This window comes from Silene latifolia, chromosome 3 (genome assembly GCF_048544455.1).
Source record: "Silene latifolia isolate original U9 population chromosome 3, ASM4854445v1, whole genome shotgun sequence".
NCBI classification, from domain to species: Eukaryota; Viridiplantae; Streptophyta; class Magnoliopsida; order Caryophyllales; family Caryophyllaceae; genus Silene; species Silene latifolia.
Window position 1 is genome coordinate 100,436,694 of NC_133528.1, and position 20,034 is coordinate 100,456,727.

The 20,034-nt window shown below is 40.6% G+C and overlaps 1 protein-coding gene and 1 non-coding gene across 2 annotated transcripts; one reads left to right on the forward strand and one right to left on the reverse strand.

Annotated features, from left to right (window-relative positions):
* Positions 1-12,032: 12,032 nt before the first annotated feature.
* On the reverse strand, positions 12,033-12,139 carry LOC141650777 (small nucleolar RNA R71). The gene has a single exon (XR_012546793.1). It is a non-coding gene; the product is annotated as a small nucleolar RNA R71 (small nucleolar RNA).
* A 6,481-nt stretch (positions 12,140-18,620) lies between these two features.
* Positions 18,621-19,808, forward strand: LOC141649394 (uncharacterized). Its single transcript, XM_074458086.1, has 3 exons — positions 18,621-18,724; positions 18,845-19,196; positions 19,320-19,808. Exons 1-3 carry the CDS (start codon positions 18,621-18,623, stop codon positions 19,806-19,808), a joined length of 945 nt encoding a protein of 314 aa, XP_074314187.1.
* Positions 19,809-20,034: the final 226 nt, after the last annotated feature.

Sequence of the window (20,034 nt, forward strand, 5' to 3'; positions counted from 1 at the left end):
GTGGAGATTTGTTTCATCACTTGATCCGGGCATCTTGGAAACTGGATAAGAGATCGGCGACGAATCAAAACACGATCGACCATTCTATCACACTTGCTAAAAGAGGAAAAGTTTTGACTCGTGAAGTGGGTGTGTGCCACTTGTGTTGAGTGAGTTTTGAAGAAAGACGAGGTCTTTGAAAATGTGTGTCCTAGTCAACTGTAGTGTAGTTGTAGGAGTGGACTCGAAGTGAGGTTTTGAAATGGGCTTGTGGCCCGAACTTTGACACGACAAACGGACAGAGTTTTGACCGGATTTTGCGCTAATTAAGAGCCTTTTTCGAAATTTTGTTTAAAAAAAAGGGTTTTGATTTTTTGAAAATTCGTCATTGTTTTGTTTAGAAATGGTGATCACGTAAGGTTTACACATTTATACAAGCATTATAACGGGATGCTGAGTGCATTTAGAAGGGTTTTGGTTTAAAGGGTGGGTTGCCATACCGAACCATCAAACCTGAAGTCTGTGGAGAGGCTCGTGCCAAACAAGAGTAAGGCCGATTCCTAGTCCATTTCCTCAAGTAGTGAAGCCCCTTGATACAAACAAGAGTAAGCATCATGGTATGGATGACGTCAATCGCTATCCATCCTTAGGCCCAAATAAGAATTAGGACCGTTTAGACGGGACGATTGGTCGAATGGATTGGGTTGGGCCTAGGAAGGCCGAATTAAACGGTCTAGGAAGACCGAGTTATGAAAGCCGACAATTGTCTTGTACAAACTATTCCCTAACCTTGTTCAAATTTCACCCTTGGCTACACGTAAGTGTATGATCCCCAGCGGAGTCGCCAAACTGTGGACAGCGGGCCGCCCACGGGGGCGCTTGGTGAGAACGAAACACGCGTTTGCATTTTGTATGGAGTCGCCACCAATTTTTATGGGAAATTGGAACCGTTCGAATACCTCGTGTCATGTCAAGACACAAAGTAGTGACATGAACACTAAGCAATCGTTACCCTTAGCATTCTATGTCTAGAATGACTCTCGTGGATGCCAATGAACACGGATGTTCACAGAGATCTGGAGTAAGGGGTGAGGGTACGTATTAGGAAGCTCTTTTGATCGAACACCTAATCCCGCCCGCCTCGATAGCGGCCTCTACTAATGATTAGGGAAGTTATTCGTACTCGATATATCGTCGGCTATATGCATGCAATGCAACATCCAAGTTTTAATCCTAACATGTGAGATTTAGACTAAGTCGGTTGACAAATAATTAGCATACAATTGGGTCGAAGTAGGATTTAATATTGATTTACATGTGAAAACATACAAATGATAAAAGAAATACAATAATGATAAACGAAAATAATGGAAATTACATTAATTACATTGGAATAGGCGATTTATGTCGAAAATACCTTTAAAACGGATAATTTGAGAAAAAGGAATAAAAGAAAGAAATTAAATAAATTAACGCACAGGAATTAGCGTGATATTACGGATAATAGCTAGTTAATACGTAAGCTAATTAAACTATGTCAAGGCAGAAACGGAGTTCAGGGACAGAACTCAGCCAGGAACAGGCGCAGCAGAGCTGCGTCCTTTGGAATAGGCGCAGCAGACGCTGCGTCTGTTCCTTGGCTCAGTTCTGGCTGTGAAGCCGTAATTGCAAGCCGTTAATATTAATTGGTGATTTAGTGATCGATTAAATTATTTACTCGGATGAAAGTGATTAACAGGTTATTTAACATATGAATGGGTCATGAAAACAGTAAAACATGAACGAGACGGATGCAAACGGATTAATTACATGATGAAATAATGACAGAAGTGAAAAATATTAACGAGTCCTCTATTGAAACCAATTAACTAGTCTAAATATGATGATATATGACGAATATGCGATGAACATGACAAAAGACAGATGAAAACTATATCAAAGACGAATTCCAGAAACCCAATATGAACAACTTGAATCTCTACAATCCGAAATTGAATTAAATGACGAAAACCCGCAAATATTGGATTATAAGGGATTTAAGTCGGATTTGATGAATTAAACATGTGAATGAATGATTATAATATACATGTGGAATTGTTATGACATTAAGACGAAGAATTAACAAGCGAACAAGCAAAAGAAAGATTTTGAATACGAATTACAGAGGACAAACGAAGAAGAAAGGAAGCAGGAACTGCGGCAGCCTCACGAAGAGGCGCAGCAGAATCGCGCTCCTTCAAGAGGCGCAGCGATTCTTTGCGTCCTTTCTCGATGGTTATCTACTGGAAATCCGCAAAAACAGACTTTAACATGAGGTTTTAGAAATCGGTTTTAACGGTATTTTCGACGTAAATCTTACAATTGATGATACGAAAAGTAAAATACAATAAATAAATAAGGATTGTACACCCTCAGACTTATATGTTGACGAAACGAGAAGAACTAAGATATCGATTAGTGATGCTCGACGCGAATGCAAAGAGAGTGCCCTCGTAAGAGGAAAACGATTGATTAATTAAATTGATTATTGTGTAGTTGGTCAAATTGGTCGGTCATGCAACGGAGAGGCTGGTACCCGGAAAGATCCGAGCTTACATGGTCGAAAGTTCAAGCACGTAGGCGCCAATAAGTAAGAACAAAGTCTAGAATGCAAAGGGAGAAGAGAAGGGCGGACACTCGCGTGAGAAATATGAGGAGCGAAGGCTCCTATTTATACTAATCACGTGAAGGAATTAGGGTTTCGGAGACTCTTTGGAAGTGAATCTCGGAAAGATATGAAAAAAGATACGAGAAACATGCGAGAAAGGGCTCGGGAAGAGGCGCAGCAGCCCATGCGTCTCTTGGAAGAGGCGCAAAGACTGCTTGCGTCTATTCCCAGGAGGTTTCCTTCTCGTCGAAGAAAGATTTCCGCGTTTGAGTTATGGTAGGACGGAAATAATTCGATCTTCCTTAATATTTTATATGAATATTACGGGATATTATTTGCCAAAAGATAAAATTTTGTGAAATATGGAATAGAAATATCCGGAACATTCCAGAACATTCCGACTCGGGTTTTAACGGTTATCAGAAAATGGAGACGGTTTTAGGCCCGGACTCCGAATGTACTCTAATTACTGCCAAAACGACCGTGTCGGGACGTAGATGACAACTAAGAGGTCGACATTAATATTTGAGCAATCACTTGACGATAATCTTACGAACTGTCACAAATTGTTCCGCGTATCAAACATGCGGCCCAATCATCACCGGGTGGTTTGCGGGAGGTGCAGAAATGAGGTATCTACACATATCCTACTAATACTCGGGAGATAAGGTCGTTCCTAAGACACGCGGGCTTCTACCGTCGATTTATTAAGGACTTCTCCAAGATTGCTTACCCCTTGTACAAGCTTTTGCACAAGGATGTGGAGTTTGTTTTTGATGATGCGTGTAGGTTGGCATTCGATTCTTTGAAGGAAAAGCTTGTGACGGCCTCGATAATTCAAGCTCCAAGATGGGACCTCCCTTTTGAAATCATGACCGATGCTAGTGATTATGCCCTTGGCGCGGTTTTAGACCAAAGGGACGGGAAGGTTGCTCATGTGATATAATATGCTTCTTCACTTTTGAATGATGCTCAACGGAACTACACTACCACGGAGAAGGAATTCTTGGCGGTGGTGTATGCTATTGAAAAGTTCCGGGCTTATCTCTTGGGTGCCAAGGTCATCATTTATACCGACCACAAGTCTATAAGACAACTTGTTGACAAGAAAGACACCAAAGCAAGGCTAATGAGATGGGTTCTTTTGTTGAGTGAGTTTGATATCGAGATCAAAGACAAGCAAGGGAGTGCTAATGTGGTGGCCGACCATTTGAGTCGGATTCACATCAATGAGGATCTAGTGAAGACCTTGGGAGTAGTGGAAGGTAGCTTATCACTTGAATCTCTATATTCTATGAAGGCCGTTGAGCCTTGGTATGCTAACCTTGTCAACTATATGGTAACAAAGAAATTTCCACCCTCACTCTCATCAAGTCAAAGGAATAGGATAAAGGCCGATTCTAGATTCTACATATGGGATGAGCCATACCTATGGAAGATGTGCCAAGATCAAGTCATTCGGAGTTGTGTGCCGGATGTAGAGATTCCATCCATCCTCAAACATTGCCACGAGTACGCTTGCGGGGGTCACTTTGGGCCTCATAGAACGGCACGGAAAATCCTAGAGTGCGGGTTCTATTGGCCCAAGTTGTTCAAAGATGCTCATACTTTCGTTAATACTTGCGATAGATGCCAACGTTTTGGCAACATCTCACGTAGAAACGAAATGCCCCAACAACCGATGCTTTATTTGGAGATTTTCGATGTATGGGGAATAGACTTCATGGGACCATTCCCTAATTCTTATGGATACCTCTACATCCTCTTGGTGGTTGATTACGTTTCTAAGTGGGTGGAAGCCATTCCCACGAGATGTGATGATGCAAAAACGGTGAAGGCATTTGTCAAGAGCAACATATTCTCAAGGTTCGGCTTCCCAAAGGCCATTGTGAGTGATAGGGGAACTCATTTTTGCAACAAGGTGATCTCAACCTTGCTTCAAAAATATGGTGTGCTTCACAAGGTTTCTACGGCCTATCACCCCCAAACAAACGGCCAAGCGGAAGTCTCTAACCGGGAGATTAAGCATATCTTGGAAAGAACGGTCAATCTCGACCGGAAAGATTGGAGCAAGAGGCTTGAAGATGCTCTATGGGCTTATAGAACGGCTTATAAGACCCCAATCGACATGTCTCCATATAGGCTAATTTATGGGAAGGGATGCCACCTTTCTCGTAGAAGTTGAACACAAAGCCTATTGGGCCATAAAAGCTTTCATCAAAATGTCGATGAGGCGGGATTGCACCGAAAGCTTCAAATTCAAGAATTGGAAGAGCTTAAGCACAATGCCTATGACAATGCTAGTATTTACAAGGAAAAGGCTCGGTCTTGGCATGACAAGATGGTAACAAGAAGGGTTTTTAAGGAGGGAGAAGATGTTTTGGTTTTTCAAAGTCGTTTCAAGAATTTTCCCGGCAAGCTAAGGTCGAGGTGGTTTGGGCCTTACAAAGTCAAGAAAGTCTTTCCACATGGAGCGGTGGAGGTAGAAGACCCGACCTCGGGTAAAGTGATAAAGGTCAATGGGCAAAGGTTGAAGCATTACTTCAAGGGAATCGAGTTGCAAGGTGAAGAGGATCTTCTTTTAGAAGATCTAATTTACAAAGATTAAATCTCCAACAATGACTTTGTTGAGCCATCGACATTAAATAACGACAAATTTGTAAATATTCTATCCCAATTTAATTGCTTTCTTAGCGTAGTTTATTTCCACAATTTATTTCCGCAATTTATTTACTTGCATGTTAATTTCGTTGAATTAATTTAATTTGCATTTGACATGTAAAAAGGCACTTGAGGTTTGTTAAATGATGTAGTGATTTTGAGGGAGATTTTGAGAATTACTAAGCCACCTTCCTCCATCAACCCACCGGGAATGGCCTTGAACGATACTTGGTGTGCACTCACGGGAAAAACGCACATGACAAACAATGACAAGATCTCCTCCATCACAAACCCCCCCATCCGGATTCTTACACGTATGATTTCGTGCTTCTTCTTTACGATGGGGGAACCTACAAACTAAATGAGGGGGTCCGTGAGTGCATTTGGGCAATGTTGCCTGAGGGGGAGGGGGTTCCGGATTGGGCAAAGCTTTTTGTGGTTGGTGCATCAAAGCAAAAAGAAAATAAAGGGAGCATTAATTGTAGAGGTTTGGTCACTCTTTTTGTGGCTAGCTTGGTTGGTGCTATTCTGGATGAACAACCTCGAGTGTGGGGGAATAACCTTTACAATGAAGCGGGGTTGGTGGAGACCCATATGATCCATACCTTGGACACGGTCCCATGAAGTTGTCATTGGTTGGAGGAAGGGGGTGTCTAATATATGAAGCTACCATTTAATGGCCCCCTTCCAAGTGGACCAAGAGCCCGGGATTTCTTTTGCCCCGCCGATGGCAACCTCCCCAACCCACCCCCACAAAGAATGCGGAAGAGAAGAGCGGTTGAATCTTCCCATGGCCCCCAACAAACGGAAGAGAGAGAGGTTGAGATCATTGAGGGAGGATTCCATGATACCCCACATATTCCTTCGCCCTACCAACCGCCTCAAGACACTCCTATGTATGAGGCCGGGGATTCCTCCACTCCAACTATGGAACCATGGCAACACAAAATGTTCCAATATTTTGAGGATACCCGAGGGACTTTGCAAGCGATTAGTGGGCGGGTTGAGAGCTCTCATTCTTGGCAACAACAACAAGGGCCAAGATTGGAGAGTTTGGAGCAATTTCGTAATGCGTTTCAAGAGCATAAAAGGTCGGGAGATGAGGCCGAATTGGCCCAAAGAAGAATGCTTGAGGGGATTGCTAAGAGGCAAGAGGAGTCTTATGCGTGGCAACAATAAAGCGCCAAGGCTTGGGCGGAGAATCAAGCAATGTGGCAAGAGCAAAACAAGTGGCGTGAACAAGTGAGCCACCAATTTGGGGTGCAAAACGAAAGGCACCACCAATACCTTGAGGATTCTTACTATGATGCTCAAGCCCATGAAGACTCCTTTGGCCTCATTCAAGGCCTTTTCGGAATGACTCTCCACCATAATGAACCAAATTACCAACCCACCATTGATGAAACTCAAGTCAATGAGGCCCACATGAGGGCCAAGCAAGAAAAAGAAAGAAGAGAAAGAAGAAGAAACAACCGGGAGGCATATGAGCAAGGAGAAGGCTCGGGCCCCTCCAACTAAAACCCTTGAAGAAGTTGGCACTCCTCCACATTGAGGACAATGTGAGATTTAAGTGTGGGGGAGTGAGAAATTGTAACATATGTAAATTGTCCTTCTTGTCAATGCAAATTAAAAAAAAAAAAATTGAAAAAAATTGAAAATTAAAAATTCCGGCTAGGTGAAAACCCACAAGGGTGGGCACCTAGGCAAGATTGGAAAAGGTGGCCGGGGACGGAATGAAAACCCGAAAGGGCATTCCGGGCAAAATGAAGAATCGAGTTGCGAGCCACCGATGAGAGGAAAGGAAAAATCTAAGGTGAAAACCCGAAAGGGCACCTTAGGCAAAATGAGGGATTTTCAAACAAAAAAATCGAAAAATTGAAAAATGCAACACCAAAAAGATGGAGGCATAAGAAGGGAGCAATAAGGAGGGTCTTGAAAGGAGGTTAGATTTAGGATTTAATTTCTTTTTTTGAGTCAAAGAAAATTGTTTCAAATTGGTGGTTTTTCATGTTGGCTACTAGGTTGTTGATCTTTATTGGTGTTTGGCCAACTTAGTAGCATAACTTGCATTGCTTGGAGTGATATAAGGGAAAGATGAATGATTTGGAGGATTGTTTAGGTCACTTTGCTATTGCCTTGGGATAAGGCAAGAGTGACCACTTCTACTTTGGTGATATAATAAGGGTGGAGTTGCGTGGTGAGTCGAAGTTGGTGGGGTGTCGTGTCCTTGTTTGAGGGAGACATAAGGCGGGGGAGTGAGTGAAGAGTTGTGTCAAAATTTGAGTCAAGTTCTTCTCTTTTTAATTGGTGGTTGTGTTTTGAGGGAGATATAAGAAGGAAGAGGAACGGGAAGAGTGATCATTCACTCCTACACTCTCTTGTAGACTTCATGTTTGCTTGTTTCGGGTTTTTCTCGGGACTAGCAAAAGTCTAAGTGTGGGGGAGTTTGATAGTAATGTTTTGTGTCGGTCTAAGAGGGTGATTTTATCACCCTCGTGTCTTTTAATATGGGTCTTTTAGTATGCTTTTCCTAGCATTCGGCAATTGGGTATGATGTGGCAACTTGTGCACTTTACCTCGGTTGGACACTCGATCTTAATGCACGGAACCCGAGAGGCAATAGAGCACCTTTCAAAGGTCAAGACAAGGCACGAGAGGATCACTTGTAACCCGAAAACCAGTTGGGAGAAGTAGGAATGAAGATTAGAAGAAATGAAGGCATTTGAAAAGGTCTAGCTCTTGGAAAATAGAAGTCCCAAAATGCGAGCCTATGCGCAGCCTGCGCAAACAGGGTGCGCAGGTGCGCACGATTACGCAGGCAAGAACAGTTTTTGCGCAGCCTGCGCAACTCTGCTATACGGGTTTTCTAATCTCCGTTTTGGGCTTCTTAATTGGAAATATTTCTAGGTTTTCGTGAAGCCCTATATATACCCGAGAGTTTGAAGAGCTAAAGCATTCACCTACCATCCTATCATCTCATCTAATCTCATATTTAGGGTTCTAATCTTGTAATAATTTAGAAGACAATTTCATTCAAAGTTGTAATCTTTCCTTAGTTGTTGGGTTTATGAAGACTATGGAAGGCTAAATCCTTCCCTACTTGGTGTAATCCATTGCAAGCTTTCATCTTTATCATTGTATTGACTCCTTAATCTCTATTCTTTCATTTATTTCAATTTCTAAGTTTTAATGCCATGATGAATGTTTTGTTGTGAGAAGTAATTACCCTTGCCTCTTTAATGTTCATCTATTGCTTGTTTATTGTAAAGTTCCTTGCTTTTGTGATAACTTGTTGAAGCATCTCATAATTATTGATATTTTGGTTTAAAGTATCAACCTTTGTGAAGTAGAAATTGATTATATCATTGGGTTTGTTGGTTTAGACATATCTTTGTGATATCCCATTTACTATCCTCTTGGTTTGCTCTTCATGCTCTTGGCTACAATTCCTATATGGTTTAATGTTAGAATTTGTAGTTTAAGTAGGATTATCATTGTTGGCTTAGATAGTGGTAATCATTTGCTTGAGGATTGTTGTTGGGTAAATGAAATTGGAGAGAAAAGAGTCTTGCTTTGAGAAAAGTTGAAACTTGTAGGATTATACGAAGTTCTCACCTCTTATAATTGTTACTTGCATACCAAGTGTTTGTTGCCTTGTTTCATAGGAAAAATCACATCTCCTTAATTTTGTTACTTGTTTTCTCCATGCCAATTCTCCATATATGTCTCTCTTTTGTTGTTCATTGTTAATACCCATAGTTTGTGCATAGTCTTGTGCTTTGTCCATTTTCATTAGTCTAAATTCAAGTTTTTAGTCTTAAATCCCTTCTCTTGGGTTCGACCCTTACTTCCCTTTAATACTATTCTTAATTGCATAGTATAGAGTTGAGTTTGGTTTATAAATTGTTAACTTGATAGGTTAATTCTAGCATTTAGCGACGTAGTTTATTTCCTTTATCATATATTTTGTCTATTATGTTACCATGTTAAGATGTTATCATATTGGTACATTCCTCAACCAAGGTGGTCACATTTCATCACAACATGTCATAAGGATTAATGTATATGTTAGAATGTTAAGATTTATTTCAACCTCTAACTATGGTACATTCATTCAAGAGATATGGTACATTTATGAGGCAAAGTGGTCACATTTTAAGATGATAATATATGTGACCATATTTTGCATAGATGTTAGCATGCTACATATCCCTGTTAAGGTGGTGACATTTTCACCAATCACAAATATGTCACCATGTGATGTGACCAATATTTGAGCATATTTAGTCCCCGAATTAGCCTCGTTCCTATGCTTTTTAGTGCATAATTGGGTCATTTACTATCTTTAGTCTTTCGTTTTGCATTATCTTTAGTCTTTCATTTTGCATATTCTTTGAGGTTTTGTTCCCTTGGTAGGAGAGGAGTGCAAACCTTGCATTTTCATGGCAAAATGGTGCTTAATTGATCGAATCTAATGACCAAGCATCAAAGTGAAGACAAGACTAGAAGGCCTATGTAAATAATGAAGTAAATGGGCAATGATAAGAAGATCCTTGCATCCCTAACAATATCCTTGAGGATTGTTGGAAGAAGAAAAGAAGAGAAGCTTGCTGAGCTACTATCCGGGCGTCGCAGCCACGGGACGAGCGTCCTGTCTCTACAATCCGAGCGTCCCAGCTCAAGAGTCCGCTTGTCCTGACCCTCTACTATCCGAGCGTCGCAGCCACGGGACGAGCGTCCTGGCTCTACAATCCGAGCGTCGCATCCCTCAGGCCGCTCTGATTCCTTCCCAGTGCAGCACGTCTCCCCCTCAATCCGCTCGGGATGAGCATATTCTTTGAAGACTAGCGAAGCGGAGATGAACATCTCCTTCGAGAGGAGCATTTCCTCAACTTTTATTAAGGGTCTTAATCGTCATTTAAGCCCTTAGTAACCCTAATTTATGTACTTAATCCTTAGTATAAATACCCAATTGTATTAATTAGATGGAGGCTCATGTGAGGCAATCTTAATCTCATCTTAATCTTGTAATCAACTTTTAATTAAGCATTAATACAAATCTCATTTCCTTAATTTCTCTATTGTCCATCATTTATTTTGGGTAATTGAAGATTATTTGGGTTTATTTGGAGGATTGACAACCTTCCATCATTCACCAAGTACTTCTATTATTCTTTGCTTATTATTTTGGAATCATCATTAGGTATAATTCTCTTAATTACTTTTTAATTATTGTTAATCATCTTCATTTATTCATCATGTTTTGCTTTGCTAGTATGATTGACAACCTTGTTAGCATGTTCAACTTGATAATGAGTGAGTAGTCATCTTAACTAGGGTTAATAGAGAATTAGGGGAAACCAACATGGGGATTGATTCATGCTTAATCTAATATGCTTTCATAATTAATTTGCTTGCTTGTTGTGATTTCAACTTATGCACATGTTATGTTTGATGAAATGCGAGCCTATGAATCCTTGCATTTTTTTACCCGTCACTTATCTTTTCAATGAGACTTGTAAGACATAAACCAACTCGAGTCTCATTAGATCATGCATATAGTTGGATAGGGAGCATTAAGTCGACTTGTAGGTGTTGTACAATCTAATCGATTCGGCTCCGGGACCCAAACCTTCCTAGGGATTGTAAGATATACACTAACTCGATCCCATCACAACAATAATTGCTTGCATCTAGTTGAAAACATGTTTGTATGATCAAATCCCATGAATCCCCTATGAACCCATGACACCCTAGTGCTTTTAATCAATTGTTTACATCTCATTTTAATTATCTTGCTTGTTTATTTACATTGTTATTTAGTTTAGTGATCTTCTATCTCAACCCAAATTGTGACACCCTTAGACACGACCATTTGCAATCGAAAATCCTACATCAATACCCGTCCCTTGGGATCCGACCTTTACTTACCTCTTTACTAATAGTAGAGTAGTTTGTGAAGTTATAAATATTGTTTTGGTCTAGGTACTCCTAACGACAAGTAACCGAAAACGATAAAGTCCGACCAAAAATGGCACCGTTGCCGGGGACGGTGTTAACTTGATTTGATTTGATTTGATTGTTATTAGTTGTTTCTTTTTTGCCTTGGGGAAGTAAAACTCCTCAAGGTTTGTTCTAATTATTTTTGAGTTATTTGATATTTTGCATGTCTAGAAGATCACAAGGTAACTTGTTACTCATTGATCACGAAATTAAAAGAACTTTGATAACCAATAGAAGACTTGCTAGAACTACTTTGAGAGGTATTGGTGAGGTTGTGGATATTCAACCAAATACTATTGAGTTCATCAACCCTTTTGCAAGAGAAGGAGAAGAGAACCCAACACAAAATCGACCCCAAAATCAACCCACAATGCCTAAGTTTTCATCACATTCTGTACCAACCGAGGAAAACCTACCCAATGGTACTCGCACGCGACAACACTTGACCGGTAATTTCATTGCAAAATCCGCATTTATCCAATTAGTCGAAAGAAGCCAATTTGGGGGGATGCCTAGTGAAGACCCTCATTCTCACATAGAGACTTTTTGTGACTATTGTGATGCAATCTCACAAACCGGAGTGACTCAAGACCAAATCCGATGGGTCTTATTTCCTTTTTCTTTAATTGGTACCGCGAAACAATGGTTAAAGAGCCTTGATAAAGCTACTCTTGGTATTGACTTTTGGAAGAAATTGGCACCTGCTTTCTACAAAAAGTTCTACCCTTCGGAAAAGACTAACATGCTAAGAGCCTAAATCACGGGATTTAAACAAAGGGACGAAGAATCTTTGTATGAAGCTTGGGAGCGATTCAAAGGAACTTGTCGCTCATGTCCTCATCATGGACTTAGCGAGTGGTTCTTGGTATAACAATTTTGGAATGGTCTTTATGAAGACTCCCGAAACATTCTCAACATGGGATCAAATGGTATGTTCACCGAAGTTGACGATAATCAAACATGGAATAAGATTGAGGAAATGGCGGTCCATAACTCACAATATAGTAGACCTCGAAAGGCTACTAGAGGAGGAAAGCATGAAGTGGACTCTATTACTCAATTGGGTGCCCAACTTAGTGCTCATATTGATACCATCAACTTGAAGTTTGAGAAGGCTATGGCTAAGCTTGAAGAAGCCTCCAAATCACCAAAGCAACATGTTAATGCCATGGTGGCATCTTCATCAATTCCAAGTGGAATATGTGAGAATTGTGGAACTTTGGGACATGATCAAAGTGAATGTAGGGGAACAAGTGAACAAGCGAATGCTTTTCAAGCATACAAGAGTGGTATCCCTTATTCCAAGTATTACAATGAAAACACCAAATTCCATCCAAGTCTCTCATACAAAAGCCAAAATGTTTAAAACCCTCAAACAACATACACCCCACCTCCAATGAGAAACCAAAATCAAAGACCCTTTTACAACCAAAACCAAGGTTATCAAAATCAAACTCCATACACTCAATCAAATGACCAAGGTTTTGATGTTCAAAAAGCGGTCCTCCAAATGCAAAAGAACCAACACGAATTTTTCACTCAAATGCAAAAAGATAGCCAAGCAAAAGACATCACCATCAACAACATACTAGCCCACACCAAAATGTTGGAAACCCAAATGACTCAATTAGCATCTTCTAGCTCTCAAAGACAAAAGGGGCAATTACCACCTCAAAGTAATCCCCCAAGACATGAATCGGTGAGTGTTATCCACTTGAGGAGTGGTACAAGCTATGAAGAGCCAAAGAAGCAAGTTGAGGATGACATTGTGGAGACTAGTGACAAGGAAAGAGTTGTGCAAAACTCTAGGGAAGAAGAACTCACCATTCAAGAAGTTTCAAAGAAGAATGAAGAAAACGCCAAAGAGAAGGAGCCTATTGTGATTAGACTTCCTTTTCCAAGTCGTCAAGCTAAGTCTAAGTTCGATGACCAACTTGGAAAATTCATGGAGATTGTGAAGAATTTAGAAGTCTCGATTCCATTCACGGAATTAATCAGTCACGTTCCGGCCTATGCAAAGTATATGAAAGATATTCTTACAAAGAAGAAATCCATCCGGAAGCTTGAGACTATTGCTTTTACTAAAGTAAGTAGTGTCATCCTTCAAGGAAGTTCACCTACAAAGCTCAAGGATCCGGGACGTTTCTCCATTCCATGCACTATTGGTGACACTACAATCAACAAAGCTTTATGTGACCTTGGGGCAAGTGTTAGTGTCATGCCATATTCGGTAAGCAAGAGGCTAGGAATGGGAGAGCTCAAATGCACCAATATCATGCTTCAAATGGCGGATAGATCAACAAAGACACCTTTAGGGGTATGGGAAGATGTTCCCGTAAGAATTGGCAAATTCTTCATCCCGGTGGATTTCGTTATTGTTGATATGGAGGAAGATTCCAACATTCCTATTATCTTAGGAAGACCTTTCTTGCACACCGCGGGAGTGGTGATCGATGTGAAACATGGAGAGCTCACCTTTGAAGTGGGAGATGAAACCATCACTTTCAATCTTGACAAGACAATGAGAGCTCCCCGATTACATGAGCCATGTTTTATGATTGATCACTATAGCCGGAAAGATGATATGAAGAAGTTGGCATTTCAATGGAAGAAGAAAGTGGATGATGCTCCATCCAAAGAGCAATAAAATTGCAACAAAGAGAGCTTGAAAAGCTCACCCATGACAAGTGAAGAAGAAGGCCTCATTGGCCAAGATAAGAAAGAAGGAGAGTTGTCTTCATCAACTCAAGACATTTTTAGTGATCAAGTAGACGAAGTATGCGGTCTTGGGATGATGAGTTTGAAGGGATATTCAATCCCTATATCGGTAATGCTATGACCCAAGGCCATCATGGAGAACAACAAGTGCAAAGGTCTATTGAAGATCTTTATCATGACAATGAACAAGCTTTCGATTACTTCTTCAAGATGTTGAGCAACATCAACAACACCTTGAACATGCCCCCTTGACATCTCATTATTGGATGAGAGTTTGGTGGAGTCCTTCCTAAACCACCACTTGTAAATATTCTAACTCCCTAACTTGCATTTTAATTATTGTATTGCATTTTTGTCAATTTTGGATTTACATTTTTATGCCTTGATCAAGATTTTCATCATTTTCGAGAAAAGTGAGGGAGGGACTTATGAGTTTATTGGTGTGTAGTGTTTTGCCTTAGTGTGGGGATAGCAATTGCCTAGGCTATTCATGCCTTCGTAGTGCCCCTACAATGAAGAACACAAGAATTGAAGGATGAATGACACGGGTTACGAAGCACCCACGGATGGACCTGAATCCGTGTGGAAGAGGCAGAATCCGAGCGTCCCAGAAGGGGATCCGCTCGTCTTGAAGTGAACCCGAGCGTCCAGGGCATAAGACGCTCGTCTTGTGAAGCTGCAAAAATAATTTTTGGGTCTGACTGAGAATCCGAGCGTCCCAGCAAGGAATCCGCTCGTCTCAGCCAGAACGGTCGTCTCAGTGGAAAGACGCTCGTCTTTACACTGTCAATTTTTGGGATTTCTCCCTGGAAAGGAATCCGAGCGTCTCTAGCATAGGACGCTCGTCCCAGCTGAAGAATCCGCTCGTCTTGCCTTCGAGACGCTCGTCCCCAAGCGTCTTTTCCTGAACCCAGAAATCAAAGAATCCGAGCGTCCCGAGGCCTATCCGCTCGTCTCCCCTGTGCTTTTCAAAATCCAACGGGTCTTTAAACCCCCTTTCCCCATTCATTTTCATTCATTCAAACATAAACACTACCCAAAACCCCAAACCCTCATCCTCTCCATCAACAAAAACCAAATTTCTCAACCAAAATCAACCAAATCAAATCCAAACTTCCGCAAAACAAAAATAAATCACTTGTTTAGCAACAAAAAGTGATTAAAACAAATTAAAATTAACCCTAATGGAGAACCCTAATGTGCGATTAAGAGGCGATTAAGAAAACACCTTTTCTTCATCGTTTTGAGGCCAATTTTATCCTGATTATGGCACGAAATTCTGCAAAAAAGCTTCAGAAGAAGAGATCTATTAGCCCTACACAATCTAAGTCCCAAAAAAAGGGTAGTAAGAGCCATAGTCATGAAAAGAAAACTGGACCAGGAGAGGAAGATGTTTCACGTACTAAAGCCATGCATGAAGTTGTACCTATTCAGGGGTTATCTTTCGAGGATGAAGAAGACCCTAGTGCAAATGTCAAATGGGTAACACAGCGTGGGAAGAAGCAGAACGTGGTGAATACTGAAAAAGTAATGGAGAATATAGGTGAGAATAAAGATAAATCTGATACCCTAATTTAGTTTACTGATGAGGACACACAAGATGAGGTTAATTATTGGAAACAAGTAGTGTACTGTTTTGTGCTAGGTGCAAATCCTCCATGGGAGGTCCTTAATGGTTATATACATAGGGTATGGGGAAAGCATGGAATAGACAAGATTTCTTTCCTTCCTAATGGAGTGTTCCTAGTAAGGTTTAAGGATATTAAAGATCAAGAACAAGTCCTGCAGGTGGTTATCACATGTTTGATAACAAACCATTAATAGTGAAGGCTTGGCAGGAGAATGTGGACTTAATGGAAGAAGAAGTGAAGGTGGTCCCAGCTTGGATAAGACTACATGGGTTGCCCCTTAAATATTGGGGTAAATGTTTGCCAACTATTGCGGGATTAGTTGGACCCTATGTCAAGTCTGATCTGGCAACAGAGGAGAAGACTAGGCTAGGCTTTGCTCGTGTCATGATTGAGTTGAAAGTTGGTCAGCATATGCCTAGTTCAGTCAAATTCCTGGATGCAGAAGAAAAGGTGATTGTTCTTCATGTTGAATATGAATGGAAGCCCATATTGTGTGATAAATGTAAAAGTCTCGGCCATGATGGTAAGAATTGCAGACGGGTTGCTCAGAAACAGAAAAGAGTGCCTCCTAAAAAAGTGTGGAGACCAATTGTTCCTGTTAGCACCACCATCTCAGATGTTGAATTCCCTGCACTGCAATGTCAGTCCCCTCCTGTAAAGCAGGCTAGGATTACAGTGGTGCAGTCAGACAACACTGTTCCTCCTCTGCAAATTACTTCAGGCACTGATGCAGCTATTCAGAATGGGACACAGGCTGCTACAGTACAGGTGAAAGATATAGGTGACCCCTCTAACAATTTGAATAATGAATAATATAGGCTTTTGGAACGTTAAAGGGCTCAATAATGTAAATAAACAAAAAATAGTTAAGCAGTTCATTCAGAATAATGAGATTTGTTTGTTTGGTCTTTTAGAAACAAAAATTAATGGTGAAAATGTGCATAATATTTCCAATAAAATGCTAGAAGGGTGGTGTGTGACAACAAATTGTAACTTGCATAAAGGGGGCAGAGTTTGGCTTCTGTGGCAACCTAGCATCTTTGATGTGTGGGTTCTGCAATATGATCCCCAGTTTATTCATGTTAAGGTGACTGTCAAAATTACACATAAATCCTTCTTCCTGAGCATGATTTATGCTTATAATGAGGGTGTGGAAAGGAAAGATCTTTGGGCAAAATTGGAGAACATTGCATCTAATTCCAATGGTCCTTGGGTTATGGCTGGTGACTTCAATACAGTCATCTCTCCTGATGAACGGATGGGTGGCAATACCAAGCAAAAGGATATGGATGATTTTATTGACTGCATTACCACTTGTGTAATGACTGATATTCATGCCACTGGAGCTTACTTTACTTGGACGAATAAACAAGATGCTGCTCATAGGAAGTTTAGTAGGTTGGATAGGTTTATGGTTAATCAAGAATGGTTGCATACTTTCCCTGAAATGGTAGCCCATTTTCATCCAGAGGGAATCCTTGACCATAATCCTTGTGTTGTCAGGAATACAAAACTGGGAGGTAGGAAGAATGCAAGTTTTAAGTACTTTAACATGTGGAGCACTGCTCCTGATTTTTTGGCTAAAGTTTAACAAGCTTGGTCTATTCAAATAGAGGGGAATATGATGTTTAGAGTAGCCAAACGTCTGAAGAACTTGAAGGGTGTACTCAAAGGCACGAACAGGATCACATGTTACTCGATATTGAAAACAAGGCTAGTCGGGCTTGTCATGAGTTAGAAAGAATTCAATTGCTTCTTAAAGATGATATCGCCAATGCCTTTGATTTGATAACTCAGAAATTATCTGCTGCTTTGCTAGTGTTAGATTTTTGACAGTTGCCAGGGATAGCTTTCTGCAACAAAAGGCCAAGTCCAAGTGGCTAGAGGAAGGGGACACTAATTCTGCTTACTTTCACACTGCTATTAAAAAGAGATGCTTGCAGAATAAGATCATTCAAATTGAAAATATGCAGGGCCATCTTTGTACTGATAGAGAGACTATTCAACAAGCATTCATAGACTACTATACTGATCTTCTTGGCAGCAAGAAGTCTACTGAGTTTGTGAGAAATGAAGTCCTTCAGCAGGGTCCATTCTGTTCTGATGCACATTCAGCTCTATTAAATACACCAGTGACAGATGAGGAAATTAAGCAAGTTGTTTTTGCTATTCCAAAGGACAAGGCCCCTGGCCCTGATGGCTACACCAGTGGGTTTTTTAAAGATACTTGGGACACTACTGGACCTGATATTTGCTATGCTATCAAGGAATTCTTTAGGAATGGTCAGTTGCTATCTCAGATTAATGCTACTAATATAACTCTTATTCCCAAATGTGAAAGACTTACCACAGTCAAGCACTTTAGACCTATTGCCTGCTGTAACCTGCTTTACAAGGTCATATCCAAACTACTTTGCAACAGGTTAGCTTTGGTACTGCATGACATAATACATGAAAACCAGGGAGCATTTATTAAAGGTCGTTCAATTATTGAAAATGTCATAATATGTCAGGATATAGTTCATATGTATGCAAGGAAAAGTGCCTCCCCCAGATGTCTGTTTAAAATTGATCTACAAAAGGCTTATGACACAGTTGAGTGGGATTTTGTAGAACAAATGCTGTATGGGTTACAATTTCCTAAACATTTTGTCCACCTGGTGATGAGCTGTATCAGGACTCCCTCTTATACTTTGTCCCTTAATGGAAATTTGTTTGGCTACTTTAAGGGACATAGGGGACTCAGACAGGGTGATCCCATCTCTCCCCTCTTGTTCACTATATGTATGGACTACCTTACCAGGATCATCAAGTTTGCTACTGCTAGATGGCCATTTCATTATCATCCAAGCTGCAAGCCCCTCAAGCTTACCCACCTGATGTTTGCAGATGATCTGCTACTATTTTGCAAGGGAGATACTCCTTCTATCATGCTGCTTATGAAAGCTTAAACCTCATTTTCTAATGCTTCTGGACTGAGCATGAATAGTGCTAAATCTGAGATTTTCTTTAATGGGATGCAAGAGAATATCAAAGAAGGTATCAAATCAGTGACTGGTTTTACTGAAGGAGCTATGCCTTTTAGGTACTTAGGGGTGCCTATCTAGCCTGGAAAGATATCCAAGCAAGAATGCACTTCTCTGACTGAAAAAATGGTCTCCAGGATTAGGGGTTTGTGAGCAAAGAAGTTATCATATGCTGGCAGGGTCACCTTAATCAATTCTGTGCTCAATACTTTGTATAACTACTGGGCTCAAATGTTTATCATTCCTCAAAGTGTCATTAAACGAATTGAAGCAATTTGTAGGAATTATCTATGGGATGGTAGTCCTGATTTCCATAGAGTTCCTTTGGTAGCTTGGGACAAAGTTACTGCTTCAAAAAAGGAGGGTGGGCTAGGGATAAAAAAAGCAGACATTTGGAACATTGCCACTGTTGGTAAGCTTGTAAACTGGATCCATTCCAAGGCTGATAGATTGTGGATCAAATGGGTAAATGCTATTTACATTAAAGATCAGAACTGGCAGGAATACACCCCTCCTACTGACAGTACTTGGGTTTGGAAGAGCATCTGCAAAGTGAAAGAGAAGCTTAAAGATGGGTTCGTGAATGGAAGCTAGGAACATCATCCTAAGGGTTATACAATAAGGAGTGGCTATGATTGGCTTTGCTCTGAACAGGCTGCAGTAGTCTGGTCACCTGTTGTTTGGAATAATTGGAATGTTCCTAAGCACTCCATAGTTACCTTGTTGATGATGCATAATGGGATGAATGTCAAGGAAAAGCTACTCAAAATAGCCTGCTGCACTGATGATTTATGTATGATGTGTGAGGCCCAAACTGAGACTGTGAAACATGTGTTTTCTGACTGTGTGTATAGCTGCAGAATTAAAGCTCAGCTGTCTCAGTGGTTTGGAGGGAATGTCCCTGATACGATAACTCTAGCTACTGTGTATCAGAATTCAGTCCTTTGGAAAGCTAGAGCCACCTGTCTTACTGCCTACCATTATTATGTGTGGTACCAAAGAAATAATGCAAGAATAAATGGTTGTCTGTTGCGTCCAGAACTGGTTGCGAGGAGAATTGAGGAAGATGTTACTAGGAGGCTTAAAGCTAAGCTTGGAGGAGCCAATGTGAGCATTGATTGGCTTTGCACACAGTCGAATTAATTAGGCTTTATTTTGTCGTAGTGGGGGTTTGAACTCTTGCTTGTTATGTAACTATTGAATATTTCTTTGATATTTATATATATATTCACATTTTCACCAAAAAAAAACAAGTGATTAAAACACCAAAATCTTCAAGTTTTGAGTCGATTTTTGGGATACAAGGCAACATTCATCTATCCTAAATCGATTTGGGTATTACTAGAAATTGAAGATTTCAAGCTTTCTT